Source organism: Agelaius tricolor, unplaced genomic scaffold (genome assembly GCF_023055355.1).
Source record: "Agelaius tricolor isolate 1412-34295 unplaced genomic scaffold, bAgeTri1.0.p SCAF_13, whole genome shotgun sequence".
NCBI classification, from domain to species: domain Eukaryota; kingdom Metazoa; phylum Chordata; class Aves; order Passeriformes; family Icteridae; genus Agelaius; species Agelaius tricolor.
Genome location: NW_027269273.1, coordinates 18,813,455 through 18,833,283, shown reverse-complemented (window position 1 = coordinate 18,833,283; position 19,829 = coordinate 18,813,455). Strand labels below are relative to the sequence as shown.

General features: G+C 40.7%; 1 protein-coding gene across 1 annotated transcript; it reads right to left on the bottom strand.

Moving 5' to 3' along the window:
- Positions 1–7,914: 7,914 nt before the first annotated feature.
- On the bottom strand, positions 7,915–18,634 carry MSMB (microseminoprotein beta). The gene is made up of 4 exons (XM_071438349.1): positions 18,596–18,634; positions 10,006–10,114; positions 8,682–8,787; positions 7,915–8,044 (listed from the first exon to the last, which is right to left on the bottom strand). Exons 1-4 carry the CDS (start codon positions 18,632–18,634, stop codon positions 7,915–7,917), a joined length of 384 nt encoding a protein of 127 aa, XP_071294450.1.
- Positions 18,635–19,829: the final 1,195 nt, after the last annotated feature.

Genomic DNA, 19,829 nt, shown 5'->3' with positions numbered 1-19,829 from the left:
TGTTAGGGATTAGTATAAATTCCCACACAAAGGCAAAATATGGATTAATTCTGTCTTCCCCATTCGAACTAAAACTTCCTTGATAATAAAAACAATTTACAGAGTGATGAATCATCTCAGCATGAATGACTCCCAGCTGGGCCTCTTCTCAGCACAGGCCAACTCCCTCCCTCTTATGGCCGAGAAAAGCTGGGAATGTTTCCCTCCAAAAGTTCCTTGGATTGTAGTCTTCCTCACTTTTATGGGACTCTTTCTCCCTTCCCTTAAAAGAAGGATTTTTCTGGTCTTCTGGGGAGATAATCAGTTCACATCGCTATTCAGGAAGACACAATTCTTGATGAGTCACTGCCATCCATAGACACACAAGAACACACAAGAAAGCAAATTATCACATGTGTGTCCAGTTTTGATAAGGAGGAAATATAGGCTCTAGACAGCATGGCAAGGATGCTAGAATATCTGAACAGATGCTTTCAGATGGGTCAGTGGTTTGGTGCAGAGCTACAGAAACCCACAGGTTCATGTGTTGCGGTATCTGGAGAAAAGCTGGTGAATAGAAGGAGCAGGGAAACAGAAGCTAAAGGGAACCACACACCCAGTTACTGTCTGAATCTAAAGAAAGACTAGGTGATGAGGAGGAGCTGTGCGCTGGGAACACCCTGTGTTTCATTATGTTTCTTCCCCAAAAAGTCTGTGTGATTGACCGATTATTCTGCTGGTCATGATTAGAGCCAACTGGGAAACAGGAAAAGGAGTTTTGTTCTCATGAGTATCACATTTCAGTACATGCTTTCAATGAGGGTTTTTAAGTCTGAATATTTCAATCAGTTTCTGAATAAACAAACAATAATTTGGGTAAACTTACAAGCTGCAGCAAGTCATTGAACCCATCTTACACCTGCACTGGAAACAATCTTCATTCTTCCACACCGCACCAAAAACATAGAGGTTTCTGTCTGAAAGGCACCCTGAATGTACACACCAGAAAATAATAGTCAGTAAATCAACAGATGTAGGCCACAGTCTTATGTTTGTGGAAATCAAAGCACTGATTTCTGTAGAATCACACCAGGGAAGAGCCTAACCCTGGGCTTTGCCCAAAAGTTACCCTGTGTTTGCTCCTGTGGTGTGCATGAGTGTATGACACAGCATGATAAAGTGCTGCAACCACATACCAGATGCATGTTATTCCGCTGTAGCAATGGATCTGAAAAACACCTTAGCTTATGGGTACTGGAGGATATTTCTGCCCTTTCTTATAGTCAACACACAGGTTTTGATTTTATTTTCTCATTCCTTCCTTCTCCCCAGTTCTTACTATACTTCAACTACTAAATGCAATTTAAACAACAGCTGTCTTTGCTTTGATTTTAGTGTCAAGTGCCCCCTTCAGATTAATCAAGTCACTTAAAAGTATATGAGTTTTTCCCACATAGGCAAGCACCTCAGTCGTACATCAGCACAGAGTGTAATTATTGAATCTCGCAGTCCAGAGATACTTCTGGGTTTGTTGATTCCCTGAGTAAGCAGCTGTTTGGATCATTCCTCAGCAAAGAGCATGTTATGCTATTCCAACATTTCTAAGAAAAAAACCTTTGAATCTCCAAATTAATGTTTCAGGGATGTTTAATATATTTGCCATTCTTACCATATTTTCTGGCTGGTCTAAGGTAACAGCGAGCAGGAACACACAGAGTTCTTGAGAAGAGAAGGATCAAGCAAAAAACAAGCAAGAATTTCTAGAAAGAAAACAAGAAATTTTTTTTATAATTTAGGGTTTTTTTTCAAAGGTCTAGCACAGAGTTATGGAATAGTCCTACTATTCCAAGTAAAATCAAATATAGAAATACTTCCAGTGTAAAAATATCACATACATACACACACACAAAGCTAATAACTTACCATACTTGCATGGGCTGCTCACATATAATAATGAGGAGTAGTGTCTGTTTATATACAGTGAGGAAACAATGGTCAGTGCAAAGGGAGGCGATGTGAACGTGCTCCCAATGGACGCTCTAACCTGTTCCGATCATCAATCAGAAGGTGCCACCTCAAAAAGCCTTGCAAAGGCTCCTTTTGTACACTGGCATACTTTGGCATCTTGAACTCCATTGTGCTGGTGTGAATCAGAAGAAACTCCAGCAGATACAGTGGCTGCTCTGCATCAGCACTGGTGTCAGGGGAGAAATCTGACCACCAGAAAGCAGTGCCTCCAGAACTGGCAGGCCATCAAGGACCAGCAGGGAAAGGACACTATTGTTCAACTGACCTGCTGTGAGGAGGTACAGGACAGGTCATTCATACCATGCAGTGATGTGGAAAGTCCACTGTTCTCAGCCTGATTGATTATATTTTCAATTATTTTATACAAGACACATTATGTCCATACTTAGCAGGAACTAGCTGTAGTTATGTATCTCTCAGCTGCTGAAGCAAAGCCAGGCCTGGGGACTAGAGGCAGATCAGCATGATGAGGTAGCACCTTTTTGGTAGCAAAAATGAGATGAGATGTGTATTGTCTCAGTCCAGAAGCAATGCTAAGGACTGAGGAAGGCAAAGAAAGAAAAAGTTCCGTTTTATTTCACCGTATGCATGTCCTGCCTCGAACACAGTGGGAGTCAGACACCAAAGGCAATGTTGTTTCTGCAACAGTAAAATGAGGACATTTCCTTCAATACATATCTTACCAGAGGTGTCCAGGTCTTTGTGATATTAGACTGTTAAAACACACAGTATGTGAGGCTGCCTCTCAGAACCAGCCAGAAAAATTAGCACATATCACTGTGGTTACACTAGGGCTGCAGGAATTCAATGCTTTACTGAATTGGAGCATAGGCATAACAAGTTTCAAAAGTTGCCAGAGCATTCCCAGCCTAATGAGTTGCATTAATTCCATTAGTGTGGCTGTTTTAGCACACCTGTCTTTAATTGGGCACTTGATTGCTATGCCTGAACTCGTTAGCTTCCACTGATTGACAAACAGCTAGAGGAAGCAAAGCTGCACTGAAAGTGGTTTTGGGACAGAAGGGGAAATGGCAGAACAAGTGTGGTCTCCTGAGGGATTTGGGGTCAAGTAACAGTTATGGAGGAGGTGGCCACTGTTTGTTGTGACAGAGGAGCTGAATCATTCTTTATTTATTTGCATGAACTTAGCAAGAGACTTAAGAGCTTCTGTTGTACTTTGCTTTTAGCTTTGCAGTACAGCTGTCAAGTTTTCTGTTAACTTTATGATTTTGGTAGATCATGCTCTCTGTGTGCAGTTCTGCTGCAGGAAACGGTTGTGGTGTCTAATGAAGTGCTTTGAGGAAATACTCTTTCTCTGGTAGTCTTTAAATAAATAAATTTCTCTTTGACAGGAATTATCTACTCAAAGTAACTTGTTAGCAAAGGCAACAAGGTGAAAACATAACAAAGCTCTTATGCTACTGTGAATTTAGTTTTATTTTAATGGTAAACCAATTGATTGGGGTCTAGTATAGCAAGAGGCCAGAGCCACTTCTTCTCTGTCCCTGCTATAATTCTTGACAAATCTTGTGCTCTGTCTTGAAGAGAAATAAGTGTTACAGTGGATAATATCTCCAATAAGAATATAGTTGCAGGAAAATGTAATAAGCAATTCTGACTTGAAGAGCATGATGGGTTCCAAATTATTCTCTTACTTTAAATTATTTCTAAATTAGTTGGTTATCCTTCTCTCCTTGGAGAGAAATAACTGTATTAATAACTTTCATATAATTTTTGCTCTTTCTCAGATAGGCAAATACATTTATATGTATAAAATATACACATAGAATAGGAAACTGAAGTGTGACCAAGGCTATTGCTTCCAGAGGTGCCTGTTAACTACCTCCTGAAACTGAAGCATGTTGTATTCAAGTATTCTGTGTGCACTGTGCCCTAAAAAAAAAAAATCATCTTGGGTGAATTGAGAATAAAAAACCTCAAATGCTTATGGAAGCCTGAAACATTGAGTGAATTGTCTGTGGGATCTGGAGCAGAGAAGAGGCTGAACCTGACTCTGTTCATCTTCTTGCTGACCTGCTTGGACATTTCCTCTTGAGACAAACAAGGTTTTCCATGCCAAATGATTAAAACAAGGAGGAGAGTGGATTCTCTGTTGTGCAATTGTAAATGAAGTTGTCTTCTGGGGCTGCAGTGTTAAGCACAGATCCTCTTTTAAGGGAAGGATGAGTTCTCTCAGCCTAGGTGATGGCTGGGAAGGCTGAGTACCTCGAGAAATGGTGACTATGTCAGTTTGCTGCTTTCCCTCTGTACCTTCTCCCTTGGGCTCTGTTGTGCTGGAAGTGCTCAAAGCCCAGTTCTAGACACTCTGACTTAGGTGGAACAACTTCCTTTACTGGCTTGTGGGGGAACAGCAACAGTTAATGTGCCTCCCCTGCCTGAGTTCTGTGAAGCAATGAGAGGAACATCCAGCACCTTCTTTCCCTGTTTGTCTCGCTCCTGCATCTGTCAGGGCAGGTGCCAAAGTAAACTGGTCAAATCATGGAGTGGTTTGGCTGAAACAGGGACTCAGAGCCCAGCCAAAGAGGCAATTCTGCCCTGGGAAGACTTTGACAATAACAAGGACCCTATCTTTTCTGAGGAGAGGCCTGGAGCTGGAGGGTCCGGGCTCTGTGATTCCCCCCCGAATCAGAGGGGCGGCGAGATGGTGGCTCCATGTCACCAAGGCTCTGAATAGGGGCAGCTCTATAGTTTAATTGCAACTTGCCCACATTGAAAACATTTCTTTGGAAGACTTCAGTGGCTTTACACATGATCTGCTGGATGTCTATTGCTTTACCTTGTTTTCAAAACTACCTCAATGTATTGCTTAATTACTAAACACTATGGTGGGCCTCAAAATTGGGTTAAAGCACAAAAATAAATCTGACCTGACTTTAAAATGGTTTGTGTCAATCTGTTTTAGAGAAGTTAATCAGGGAAACTGATATTTCTGCTGGCTCTGACAGCTGACTGACTCCATTTTTAGCTAAACTCAGGGGAGTGAGTCATTAGGAGGACCCTACACCTCATGCTCATGCAGCTCCTGGGAAATCAAATGAAATTTACAATTTTCCCTAAAACTGCTACCTGAGTGGCATGGCCTTTTTCAGTGAGAAGATGGTTTGCTACTTATTAGGAGTGCTGCAGCAGCAGTCTGGCCACCACTTGTGCTGGGTGATACTGACTTCCCTCTGTGCAAAGAATTCAAGATTGACTTCCTAATGCTTTTACATTACACAAAAAGCACACTGCAGTTTATCAGCAGTCCTCAGTGGAGATCCACTGGAAGGACTGGCTGTGCAAAAGCACTGAAGCCTTGGAGCAGTGTAAAGAACATGGGTCAGTGCTTGAGACCTCCTGCAATAAATAAAATGTGAAAACAGAATTTTGAGTATGGGGAAGAATACTGGGTTAAAGTAACCCAGGCTTGCTGTGTGTTTTAGATTGGTCATATGACTTGTGTGCGCTACAGTTTCATGTATATACCTGTCATAAAGCAAATCAATTCAATTCCAATCAGTTTCACCCTTAAATAAACCACAGCTTGACCCAAGGAAACATGCACACAACATTAGTTTCTAAAAGAAACTTTCAGGCTTTGAAGAGGTGCTAACGCAAACTTTCCTCCATACCAACAGAAGAGTTAACTAAGAGCAAAGTAAAGAAGCAAAATTCTCATGAATTGAATTTATCTGAGGTTTTAAAATTGGCACAGAGCAGAATGTGAACTGAAAATCTATGGCTTCCTTGGTACGCATATAATGTAAATGAGATATGTGCTTTCCTTGTTTAAGTTGGATTTTCATTTTAAGGTTAGGGCAAAAATCTTATTGGACACAAAACATGAATGGGTACAAAGCTATTAAGATTCAGGTGATAAGCATTGTTTAATAGGAAAACTTGCATCAGATTTATACGTGTTTTCTGGTGTTTGATTTAAAAGCTTTGGTAGGCTAAGCACTAGATTTCATTTCTAGGACAAGAACACCTTTCCAATATTTAAAAGACTTGCCTTAAAAACACTTACTGGAAGAGGAGGGCCAGGTATCCAAAACTACCTCTCCTTGTGCAGGAAAGCTTCAGGAGATGAAAGGGAAATCTGGGGTAAGAGAGCACAAAACCTACCCTGCTCTAGCTGGGATTTGCCCCTCAAGGTTCTGCAGAGCCTCCTAAACCTTTAACCTGACAGGATAGTGGAGGAAACTTTCCTGTGAGTATTTTCTTTCCGCTATGTGAATCTAGTGGTGTTATGATCTAAAAGTTTTGAGGCTGGGGCATATATTCTTTGTATGGGACTGGAGCTGTGAATGCTGAAGTAGAGAAATATCAAAGCAAAACATAACTTGGCAAAAGTGGGAAGTTCAAAGCAGAGTTTTGTATGCTCTGTTTCTGTTTTTCCAGGGTTTTGTTGAGGGTTTTGTTCTCTTCCCATAGCTAGACTCCTTGCTACAGAAGGGAGCCCTGCTGTGCTTCTGGTGTCCAAAACTAGATGCAATAGGTAAAATCATCTGTTTCCATGTTGAAACTTGGAGCAGACAAGAAGAGAGCAGAGTGCTCTGTGAGGTGTTTTGGGTCAGGCAGGAAATGAACCTTTCCTATTTTGTCATAGCAAACAGGGTAGATCCACATCTAAGAGGACTTGGCAGATGGTGGAGAAAGGTGCTTGGATGGATTTAAAATGTGATTAAATAGCTCTGGATTGTGTAGGAGTGCTGCTTCAGGCTGGTTTTTCTGGAATTTGGGTGCATATGTCTACTCAGCCTTAAAAAAAGAAAGTAAATCTTTGGTCACAACTTACTTATGACTTGGTGTTCTCTGTAGACTTGCCTTACAACTGCACCTCGAAGTCTGTTGCAGGCAGAAAGATTTCAAAAGAATGGTTTGGGTTGGAAGGGACCTTTAGAGGTCATCTAGTCCAGCCCTCCTGCCGAGAGCGGGGACGCCTTCCACTAAACCAGGTTTCTCAAAGCCTTGTCCAAACTGGCCTAAAACGCTTCCAAAGATGGTGCATCTGCAAGTTCTCTGAGCAACCTGTTCCAGTGTCTCACTGGCCTCATATTAAAGAATTTCTCCCTTGTGTCTAATCTGAATGTAGCCTCCTTTATTTTAAAACCTTTACTCCTTGACTTATCACTGCCTTCCCTGGTAAAACATCTCTCTCTATCCACACTGCTCCCCTTTCTGTGTCACCTCCTTTGGTGAAAATTAGAAAGAGCAACCCTACCACTTCAATGCGCCAGGGTGGAGCTGTTTCTCAGAAATTATTTTCAAGTCCTCTAGCCTCAACCCTGAAGTGCTGGAGTCTGTACTAGGCATGGTGTCATTAGAAGAGGCCTCTAATTATACTTTATGGGTAGCTGGTAGATCTTGCAATCCATAGGTTGGTCTCCAGGAAGCCATAGAGGACAAAAGTTAATAATGTAAGACATTACAGAAAACAGAGAATTCAGAAAGATTTTCAAGTAGCTTTTCATTTTTTCCCACGGTTTTTGGAATTTTAATTCTTTTGCTTTTCATCCTTAAAGAAGAAAATAAGTCACATAAATTTCCAATGCTTTATTTGATTTTATTTTAGCTTTAAGATACAGGTGTGCATAGATTATAGAATATGCTCCTTGGCACTGAAACATGACAAGAGAAGAACACAGATTAGCAGCTACCAAGGATGCTTTAAAATGTCACCTTTAATGTCTGACCTCAAGGAAGGAACAGGTCAGTTCTTTATTCATGGTGAAGCATAAGGCAGAGAAACCAAGGGAGATTTTTGTGAGTAGATACTCAGTTTCATTGTATGTTGTGTTTTAGGAGCAGATTTCACTTAACAGTTGCATTTTTAGTGGTTTTGAATTTGTGAGAGAACCATCAGAACAATAAAAGGAAATATTCCCCCAACCCACCGTTCTTCTGTCACCCCACCCATGAATGGACTGGGCATTCTTTTGAGTGATCATCTTTCTCCACTACTTTATAAGAGCAAGTCTCCTTGTTGAAAATGCTTTCACATTTCTCTTCATCATAGTCGACTGGTGTCATATAGCTGTGATTGAGAAAAGAAAAAGAGGTGATAAGACCAAGAAATAAGCAGCTTCCACTTCAGGTGGTATCTGCACCTTTGGTATGAAGAGGCTATACTGAGGAGACTTTTGGAGCAGAAAAGGGAAGTTGTAACTTTTCTGATCTACACCCAAAGGATGTTTGTTGTGCTTATTTGCTATTCCAATATCACTGCTTTTTCTCTTCATCCACGGTATGTAACTAATATTGCATGAGTGGTTGGGTATCACTGTGGAAGACATTACAGCCAAGGTACCTTGAGCTGCTTCTCAGAGGAAAGCGAGGTAATGTGTGGCTTTGGGAAGATCTGGACTAGGATCAATAGAAATTTCTGAGTGTTCTCTCTTGAATCAATAACTTCCCTGATGTTGTAGCCCAGAGAAGAATTAAATTCTCTTTTTATTTTAAATCAAGAATTATTTGTTAAATACAACCTCTTTTTTTCAGAGGAATTTCTTGCATGTTCAGTGAGGATGGTATTGGATTAATGCATAACTTTGTCATAGGAAGTGAGCGGGAGAAGGATTATTGTTATTTCTCAGGAACTCCTGTGCAAAGGGAAGTGGTTTGTGCTGTATCATGGCAGCAGAGGAAAAACCCCACTGCTGCTCTGAACTCACCTAGTGCAGCAGCGAATTCCAGTCTTGGAACAGGAGCAATCGTTGCAGTCCTCAGTGCTCCAGCGGGAATCAAATTCATGGACCTTTCCTTCCCCATCAAGGCAGCCTGAAAATGCAGTGTATGAGCAGCCTTCAGTGTCAGACCATTGCACTAACTGTTGGATGTACAAAATGGGTGGGATCTTTTCTGGGTTTTTGCATTAACATCCCTATCTGCCAAACACAGGGGTTCCCCAAGAGAGCAGGGTGTGCTACTCTAATGCATGGAGAAGAGAGACCTGTGTCTTTCTGTCTCCTGAGGTTCTTAACAGCATGGGGTTTCCTGGTGCAGTTCATCTTCAAGTATGGAATTTGAAGAATCCAGCAGAAAGCCAACTAGACACAGACCTGGCCAGAATTAAAAAAGGCTTTGACTTTCCTATTAACACCATCTCTTGTTGACTCTTCCTTTAAAGCAAGACTACATCTGGTCAAAAAACTTTTCCCAGTCCTCAGCTGCAGGAAGAATGCCAATGTTGGATGTAAAGTTCCTATTCAACAGTCAAAGAATAGACCATAGGCCTCCTAAGTAACTGATCTGGGAAGCAGAATTTTATGTAAACAGAAGAGAGAGTGGTGGGGCTTCTAGGTTGTGTCTTCATCTGTAATTGTTCTTTTCTTTGGCGATGTTAACTCATTTCTTCAAGTAATAGTAACAGCTTTCCCAGGTAAAACTGTATTTTAGACCGCTTAGGAGGTTTTTGCATATTGGCATGCATCAACTCCTGTTGTGTCAAAAAAATAGCATGCTTCTCTTTTGGGAACTTTTTTTCCTGCAGCTCCACTCATCTGTAGAGTGACGGACTAGCTGTGTTCAGGAAGGGCAGATACAGACTCAAGGGATGCAGCCATTCTGCTTTTAGGAATTTGTTTTGGGATACAGAAACAAGACATGAGTAAATTGTGTGGAATTTACTGAATACTTGTAAATCTTTTTCCTGTTTTATACTGACAACACACACTTACACTTCTCCCTTCTCTGATTCCTAGATGTGGTTCCATGGTAAAAATATGACTTGCTACTTCATGCAGATGAGTAAACTAAAACTGTGCTACTTCCCTGGCAAAAGATAGTTAGTAATTTGGTCTGTGTGAAGCTCCCCAGATAACTTGGTCTTTTAATAACATATTATATTATGTTGCTCTCCATACCCCATTGCCCTCCCATTTCCCTTTGATTCCTCTCCGCTGTTTCCATTTATTTCTAAATTGTGATGAATTGCACAGAATGGACAAATCAAGCAGTGATTCTGATGATGTCTGTCAAGTTGAAGGCAGTTCTTACCTACAACCACACCATTTGATATCCCTGGCTTGAATGGAATATAGAAACAAGAAGCATCAGACAGTGGCACGCTGATGGCAAGAACAAGAAGGCAGGCCAAGATGGTGTTCTGAACAAGAGAACAGAATTCATATCAATCCTTCAGTAGCTATTAAGATGTCTTGATGATTGATAACAGAGAAATACACAGTGGTTTCAAATTAAAATCCAATTGTCTTTTTCAGTTTAGACACTTTAACACACTTATCAGGAATACAGAACCATTTTGAAGAAGCAGAGGCAGAGCATCACATGGGAGGGGGAAAAATGTCTGTCTTTCCAAGTTGTTAAGATCAAGCATTGACTGCTAGACCCAGCTACTGTTTGTGAAAGATGTGTGTTCTATTCCTTTGCATTACCCATTAAATTTTCTAGTCCTTTTTTTATCTATAGGCTTGGTCATCATTTGCTTTTTCCCACTAATCTCACAGTTGCAAAAACTTCTTTACTGCAGTCTGTAGAACTACAGAATGTTTCACCCTAATATTGAAAGATTAGGAACAAGTGAAATAACTTCAGCTGAAGTTGAACACTCAGGTCTTGGCCCTGTGCCTTACTTGCAGGTGTCACTTACAACCTAGGTAATTCTATATTCTGTGACCTTTGTTAGTGAGATTTTTTTTCTGAAAATTCAGCTGAAGTTTCAATATTAGTTTGAAATGTTTGAAGGGTAAGAGAAGAAAAGTTTATTCCAGGTAGACCAGGAATAAACAATCACATACACATACTGTATGTGTGTCGTTTCAGACAGAATACGACTGGTGACTTATAAAAAGAAGTCACTACTGAGAGATGAGAGGAGGCAAATTTAGTGTTTCATTTTGCAGAAGAGAGGTTAAAGCCCACAAACCTGCATCAGATTGACAAAGGAGTAAAAATCAAGATACCTTTTTTTGAGTTCACGGAAGTGTTCAGATATTATCCTGATTTTTCACCCCAAGTTCTTACCTGCTTTTGCCTCTCTTTGACTCTTGCTCTCATAACACAGAATTTATACATTCTTCAAGTTTCATAATGTGCCAAGTACTGAGATAAATCCAACAGAAACTCCTTTAAAATCCATAGCAATATACCATGGTCTTTTACACTACAAGATGTAAGGACTCACCATTCTTGCAGAATTATGAGACTTCCAGAAGGGAGATGGAAAGCTCATCTCCTCAGAGACCTTATATAGAGAGGGAATTTGTGATAACAGCCCTTGAGCAAACTGACCATGCATGTCTAGCACCAATGAAGTTTCTGCAAAATTACTTCATGGGGTGGGCATTAAGATAAGGCAATTACACACAGGAAGAAAGGTTTGTTCTAACAGACACAGGAGAAATAGGTGTGGCTTTTGTGCCACATCAGAGTTGGGAGGCAATTGCAGGAAGCAGTTTTGAAGCCTAGAAGGAATATTAGCACTTGCCCTGAGAAAACCATTAGAGACATGATGGTTGTCAGTCACAACAAAATTGCATGCTTAGTTTCAACCATCTAGGGTTTAAAACCTGGGTCCTAAATAACCATTTTCTTCCTTCTTCAGCTTTCCATCATGTAGAAGATCCATATGCTCAGGTCCTCTATGAAGAAATAGGCATTACATTTTTTAATTCTTGTAGGCAGTGAGAAACTGTTCCTTTTCTGCAGAGGCTGTATATGTCAGGGGCAGACACACTTTCCAAGGACAGTAATTTGATAGCAAAGAGGTCCAGTATGGTCCCCTTTTGCTTAGCTTTCACCTACAAGGTTCAAGTATTTCAAACTTTGTTGCTCTTCTTGGTGATGAAGTTTATCCCTTATTACCAGAGCTGCACAGTTTGCAATACCTGAATTAATTACTCTGACTGCATAATTGTGGTGACTTCTTGTGTGGTTTTGGGAGTAGAGGCAGAACTCCAAGTTGGGTTGGCTACTCCACATCTTCTACTCAAACTCCAGAGTTGAGAGGTAGCTCAGGAAGTCTATGAGAGAAGGCCAGAATTAGTGCAATGCAGGTCACAGTGAGACCACTACTTCCAGTGACATCTCAGCTGGCTTTCAACTCAGAAAGTTGGGTAAATTGGTTTTTCTTCAGTTACTAGACTATCACTCTTCAGGGTGACAGAAAAGAGATGAAGTGCTTGCAGGTGTTTGATAAAGCTGTGACAATCATCCTGTCCATAGTAAGTTAGACTCGGCAGTGCTGATTTACCCCCTGCCCTGAAATGGAGGATAACTACCATACCCTTGACTCCTCATCAGTGGAGTGGACATGTCAGCCCTGAGAATTTCATTATTGAAATCAACAGTCCACATATCCCCTTTGAATCTCTCAGAAATCTGTATGAAGCCAGTTGAACAGCATTGTGGTTTGGGACACTGTCAGTGTTTCAGACTGTTCATTTCCCAGTTAAAGGGGAGGGGGAAAGGCACAGTAGGACAGTGAAGTATTACACCCTGATCCTAGGCCAAAGCTGCCTGTGGTACTGGTTCAGTCAAGATGGAGAGAGTTCACAGTATCCCTTCTCACATCCTGCTTCAGTACTGCCTGACCTAATTGATGAACACCTGTGAGATGCCTAAGGATGTGCCCTAGGTTTTCACGCTGGCTCTTTGTAACCTTTAGGTATTGGGAAGTAACAATTTCCTCTAGGCTGACAATACTGTGGCAAGTAGCATTGATACCTCCTGCTCGAGGTATTGGCTCCTCCATGTCCTCAGAGGTGATCTGGAACAAATGTTCCATGATATTTTGGAATAAAAGGACCATGAAATTGCACTGCATTTATTCTGTTAAAATTACTGAGCTATTTAATTTTTTTTTCCTCCTGAGTGTTATGTACTTAGCATGCAATATTTTGCTTCTCAGGCACCCTGCAGCAGTTCCTGTGTGTGAACAGAAATCAGTAACATGGAAATTTGTGATGCAGGTGTACTGGAGTGAAACTTATGGAATTTGTTACAGCCAAAATTAAAGAAAAGACAACTTTGTCTGTTGATGTTGAGTGACAAAGGATGCGCTTGTTGCTCAACTCTGAAAAACCTAAACTTCTGACCAACATGCTGGTGTATTTTCTTTCTCAACCTTCCAGACTGCCCAGCTGCTCCCAGTGCAGGACCTCCCCTGTTTTCTAGGTGCAAGCTATGCAAAGAGCTATGCAAGCTGTGGAGGGAACTTGCAAACAGTTTTCTTTGGGCCACAGCAGAGAGTGACCTGCCTAAGCCTGAGCAGTGTTAAGGGACAATGAAGAAGCCTTTTTGTGAATTCAGAGGAACCCAACAAAATGCTGTGGTGCTGAAAATACTTACAGCAGCAAACTCTATGAGGATAGTCTGCTCATGTATTAATTATTTGGGTCATTTGTGACCCACATAACATCACATTTCCTCATGTTGTTCATGCACAGGATGATAGGTGCCCTGCGTGGGTGGGGAACAGGTTTGTTTAACAGATGTAACTCTGTTTCTGTGGAACAGAATTTCTGTGGAAATCTTATGTTGGCTTCCCAACTGGTTTACTTCTTACTCAAAACATTGTAAGAATATCATTGCTCACTTCTGCCCACTTCTGCGCCTCCTTTCCACTTATTCTGATGCTGATGGATAGAGTATCCTCTTTCTTCCTAAGGCAGAGAGAAGTCTTGGAGACTTTATTGAAGATTTACCTTGCTATTTTACTCTAGTCCTTCTTCAGCTGGAGTCTCTGGCTACATCTCACTGATAACAACAGAGATAATCCGAGTAATGCAAGATGACCAACTCATTTTTTTCTTGTGTGTTTTAGTGCAAGGCAACCAACAGAGAAAGAAATACAGCATGATTTCAGAGCAGTCATGTTACTAAAACTGCCCAAGAATCCAGTTAATATCTATGGAGAGCTCAAAGCTAGAAGAGGTATGCTAAAATGAAGGCAGTCCAAGAACTTTGTTTCTTAGGCCAGCATTTCAGTACTACTCTCACATTCTTGAGAGGGATCAAGAATGTGAAATTTCTGTGTGGGAGAGTAAGTGCAGGACCCATTACAGCAGTTTGTGTATCTAGTCACTAAACCCAGTATGTTGATTCTCACCACTATTGAGAGGGGAAGGACAAGAGGAAGCATGAAGCATTTCAGCTCACAGATCATAAGTAAACATGATTTTACAAATAAACTCTTCTTGACATTAGACTGACAATGCAATGTATAATGTACATTGGTTTTACTTTATTAAAGTTTGTCACATTTGTGTGTGAGAAAGGATAATTGTGTTAAGGAAAGGCACATGCAAACACTAAAATATACAGTGCACTGTTTACACAAGAACATATTGTAAAGGTAGTAGAAGGAAGTTTTATCTTGGTGGGGACACTTTTCTTAAGTCTGAGGGTCATATATCCACAAATCTCAAAGCCTAGGCCCTCAGATCTCTCCTAGGACAGGAATTATTAAAGAATTGTATAAATTTTATAGCAAGGTACACAGGCAGTGCGAGCAATTTGTCCCAGGTAACAGATGGCAGAGCAGAAACTTGAATTGAGACTTCAATTCAACATGTGAGATCCAAGATTGAGACAATAATATCATTTCTTCTTTGATCTGAACACACCTGCCTTTTCCCATGTGTAGCCAAGTCCCCATCCCTGAGCTGAATTTCAGTTTTAATTCAATGCAGTTTCAGTGGGATGAGAAACACCTGTTTTTTTATCTTGGTGCAAATGCATTTTTAAAACACATGAAAATTTCTCAGCGAGCCTGGAAAATCCTGTCAGATCATGATCCCAGGATGAAGGATCAGTGCTAAGCAAGGGACAAAGGGACAGACAAAAAGATCTAAAGGTCCAATCGCAAATAGCAGGCCATGCTTGCAACAAGGCAGCCTCCATCTCTGAAGTCTGAGAGGTAGAACTGAGGGAGATGGCCACAGATATTGTACCAGCAAGAACAGAAGTCCAGAGGCACTAAATCAAAATGAATAGGAGTGGCAGATTCAGGAAAAAAGGTATCTCCAGCTCATGGGAAAAGCTAAATATCCTGCACTCCTACCTTCCATCTCAAGATGTGTAGTAAAAAGAAGTCTGAGAAGTCTTCAGTGAACCAGAATAATGACAGAAAAATTTGTTCCACAAATTAAAAAAACCACAGTGATTCTAAACACAGCTTGTTATCTTGACCCTGCAGCTGATTAAGCAAATGAAAACCATATATGTGTGAAAAAGACTTTTTGTGGAGCCGTGACTTGAGGAGTTAGCTATAGGAAGGATGGCAGGTTGGAGCATTGCTGTAGCTCTGTCCACTAGTGCCTCTGCTTTTGTGGAACTTACATGGTGCAACAGTGGACACTGCTCTGGCCACACTGGCATTGGGAGTGTGCCTTTGTTCCTCCAGGTGGTAGCAAATTATCTGCTCTTTCATCTTGAACACAAGCTGCCCATGCGTGCACAAAAGGAAAGAAAGCTTAACTTCAATTTCATATCAACAGTTATTTAGTCCAGCATCCTTTAGACTTGTTTCTGGGGAAATTCAGTTAATTTTGGGTATATCCCTTCTACACTATAATTCAGCTCTATTTAAAGAGCATGAGCTTTTTTCCATTTTTAAAACCTGTTAACTACTGAGTTCATGAAGACTAAATGCCGTGGTTAGAAGTTATTGCTGCATGTCTCAGAACAGACTGGGATGGGGAGAGCAACCACAGAATTCTTCTGCCAAATCCAACGAATATCTTGGCTTTTTGGACCTCTTCTCTTTTTTCTTTGCTGTTTTCCTCTGTAATGTGTCAAATCCTGCTTCCTGGCATTTCTAGTCCTACACCCTTCCTCTCTGATTGAGATGGGCAGGAACTAGAACAGAACACCATGAGAGATTTTGTGACTTGCATCTCTGGCAGGTTTCACCAGAATTCTACTTGGGCTGTTTAGTTTGTATTAACAGTATGCACTATGCAGTGGTGTGAAGAAGTAAGCCCAGAAAACTCTGCTGTAAAACCCCCACAATGTCTTGGAATACTTCTTTAAAGTAATTTATCACTTTCTGAGAGCAAACTGGGGCTAGGAGAATTGCTTTCCCCCTCTTTGACAAAGCAAAAATTAATGGCCACCTGAAAAAGGGTAGAAAATGCAACAAGTTTCATGTAATTTTTTTTCACAAAATGACAGCTGGCATTTTATTTTTGAAATCCTTAAAATGTGAAATATGCAGCAGATTAAATACATATGTTGTATTGCCATGATTCTCTGATCGTATAGGTGTCAACAGGTGGAATTTGAGTGCTATAAAATCTTTAGAATCTGAAACTTGGGCTCACTCTGACAATAATGGGTTGTTTCTAAGAAGCTTTTGTATGGTATAACCTGTAGATATAAAAAAAGGAAAAACTTATTCTCCAGTGTTTTACCAACACAAAAATATTTCTCATTTGGAGAAGAAGTTCTGATGGGATTTCTGAGGAAGTTACCAAAATTCAACAAGATTTTCTTTAGTCTCATTTCTGTGAAGGATGGAAAACAGAATTGGTACCTCTCTCTTTTTGCCCTACACATTTCATTAATTTTTGGTGGTGCAAAAATAATAAAAAATTCAAAACAGAGGATGAGTGATGTATTAGTCTGTTTTCCTGCAGATGGATAATCTCACGACTAAAAAATCCCAAACCAGTAAAAATTACCTGTGGCAATGTTCTTGAGCATTTCCCAGCTCTGAGCAAGGGAGATTAAAGACTCCTGAGCTTCATTGCTAAATTATTTTTATTTAGAAGGGGAAAAAAAGCAAGTTTCAGTATTGGCATCTACTCTGGTAATAGAAAAACCAATATAATTGCAAATTGAGAGTAAAAAATGTCTTTTAAAACATTTATATGCAGTTTCTGGGTCTCAGTGAAGACAGTTTATTCTCTGGAGCCTATGAGACAAGGCTCTACATTTCCTTGGTCTGGTAAACCCATCATAATTCATTTTCTTTCTTCTCCAGTGTCAGCTCTTGTTTGTGCTGAGCTGTTCAGATCCTGCTTCAAGCACAAGTGGTGGAGGAGGTGCCCTTGCAGTACAAGATGGGCTTCCCCACCCACAGATAACTTCTAGAAGTATGTGCTAATCACACAAATATGCTGGTTCTTCCCAGAACCATAAAGAATATATTCTCATGAGATTCAAATCCTGTTTTAGATTTCTTTCTTTGGTCATTCAATCACACTTTTACTGGTTCTGCAGCAAATCAAAAATCTTCTTGCACTAAGAAAATCATCTTCATCTGTAAGAAAACTGGCACCCAGATACTACAGAAACTCTTGGGACCTTACAGGTAATAAGGTTCTAATTTAAAAAAATATATACAGGTTGAACAAAGAAAACTAGTAGAATAAAATCCTACTTAATTTAAAAGTTAAACATCTATAAATCACTTAAAATACAACGTCTTAACAACTAATATTAAGTACATGAATATGACCTTTTGATAGAAATGAGGAACTCTATCTGATTATGCATCTGATAAGCTGAATTACAACACTTAGGAGATCAGAAGGCAGCTACTGAAGTGCTATCTTTTATGAGATTTTCCCATGTCATCGTGCTTCTCTGTGATGGCAAAGCATCTGTAGGAAGCAGAGGAATTCCACAATGCAGAGAGGTTTGGAGCAGGGGTTAGCCCACGAGAGAAGCAGCAGAACATGGCTGTGAGGAGTCGTCCCTCTGCAGGATATCATAGCGACAGCGCTTCTTGTCAAAAACAAATTTACAGTTCTTTCGGTCATAAGAAACAGGAGTTAAATAGCTGTCAGAGGCAAAGAGAGAGCAAATGTTAGCTTGAGAGCAATAAAAGATTCAATACATCAGTGTTTATAGCTTGAACTACTGCTGAGTGAGACAGGTCAAACTATGGCTAAGGGCAGCTGAGCTTGCAGAGTACCACACAGCCGCAGCTTCCAGAGCCTCAAATGATGCCCTGTGCACTGCACTGTGAAGATGTTCCAGGATGCTCAGCACATGCAAAGACACTTCTAGCACAGCACTCTGCAGTGACATAAGCATGGGCTTGGCATCTTTCCTTTTTCTGTTTAATTTTTCATTATTTCCAGATTGCATAGAATGTGGTGGCTGCTCCCTGATGGACTGTGCCACCTGAATAAAGACAAAGATCATCATCAAGGTATTTTAGGCTTTTGAGAAAGCAGGGGAAGGAAAGGAGAAGGCTGGAGAAATACTTCAGAGCAGAGCTTTGTCATTCTCGTTTAGCATGTTCACTGGAGAAAAGCACTTCAGGAAAGGGATTCAGATCACCAGAAGCTCTACAGGGAAATCTCACTTAAGTCACCTACCCCCACTTTCTCAATAACTGCAGTGAAAGAGGGGTTCACAAGTTCCTTAAAAATTAAAGGCAAGCACCAACTGGATGTGCCTGGAAAGGCTTGTGTCCACTCCCAGTCAGCAGAAAATGAGGAAAGGCAAACACAGCTAAGGGTGCAAACAATTGAGAGCTGTATGTGGTTTTCACTAGCTCTGTGACCTGGGTGAGAAAAGGCTGCCTTGTGCCCTTACAAACCCATTTATCCCCAGCAATGGAAAGCTGTGGTCATCCTACAGGAAATGATGGTACCAAAAAATTCAAACTTACAGGGAACAGCATTGCATTCCACCTTGCCGGCAGTCGCATTTGTAGCAATCTTCTGTCCTCTCAATGTGTCCAAAGGGATACAGTTTTCCATTGAATATACAGCCTGCATAAAACAGCAGCAAAACAGAACAGGTTCTTTAAGCCTCCACCTAAACACAGAAGAGTTAAAAAAATATTTCAGCTATTCTGAAAATGGAATTCCAGGTAATAGTAAAGTACAAGGAATTGGGTTTTACTCTTTCAACTCCTGAATGGGCTCCATGTGCTGGAATAGCAGTAGCAAGCTACCACCAGTTGCAGTAACATTGCTGCAACCACACGCAGCCTGGGGGAACACTTTTGTTTTTCCCCTGCTTTTAGCATCATGCTGCTGGAGGCCCCTGCTTGTGTTTTTCCAACGTCTTCCCACTCCCTTTTATTTTGAGCCCTTCCTGGCAGTTCCACAGAGAGCCAAGTTACCACAGAGCAATCAGGTCAGAGGATCTTCCTTGTTTCTACCTCTGTAGGGCCTCCCTGGAACCTGAAGTTCCACAAAGCAGTATGCATCACCCAGGGTCACCAGGCTGCCAACTGCAACAAGGAAAGCCAGAAAGCTCTTCTGTAGAGAGAAAGAAGCAAATGGTAATTTCTCCCCTGTTTATGAATGAGCATATATTATAGAAACTGCTGCCTATTCTGTAGAACCTATGCCATTCATGAGATGCTCATCCAAGGTACTTCTTGATGTCTGTACCTTTGGGATTACGTGAGCACAAATCACAGGAGAATCAGGCCACAGGACTTTGATGGTCTATTTATCATTACCTAACTGTTGATTTAGATTCTGCAAACACATTTGGAGGCCTGAAGAGCTGGAACAGGACACAATTTGGGGGATCAAAATGAAGAACAGAAAAAATACACAGACAAAATATACACACTCTTTTTCTTTGCAAAAGGACAATACTTTAGAGACTGTGCTTCACATTTATAAGTTTTAAAAGCACGGTCCTGAATGTTTGCAAAACTCTGAATGGTTTCACAAACATTTCTGAGGAGAGGATAACAGCAAGGAAAGACTGTACAGCTTCCTGCAAAGAATTCCAATGCAAAGAGCAAAATTCGCAGTAATCTTCCAAGAGGTGCCTTCCTGTCTTTGCATCTAACAGGTTTGAAATGTAATCTAGCCACATTTAAAATGTGTAACTAGATGGTTCTCTTAAATGCTCTCCTTTTGCAGTTTTAAAGCAAATAC

What these genes read in the sequence shown, in the direction of transcription:
- MSMB (XM_071438349.1), bottom strand. Translation starts at nt 18,634, where the DNA reads ATGCGACTGCCGGCAAGGTGGAATGCAATGCTGTTCCCT. An exon ending in GGAATGCAATGCTGTTCCCT is followed by an intron (nt 10,115 to 18,595) that starts GTAAGTTTGAAT and finishes TCTCTTGTTCAG; the next exon opens with AACACCATCTTGGCCTGCCT. An exon ending in ATCAAATGGTGTGGTTGTAG is followed by an intron (nt 8,788 to 10,005) that starts GTAAGAACTGCC and finishes CTGCATTTTCAG; the next exon opens with GCTGCCTTGATGGGGAAGGA.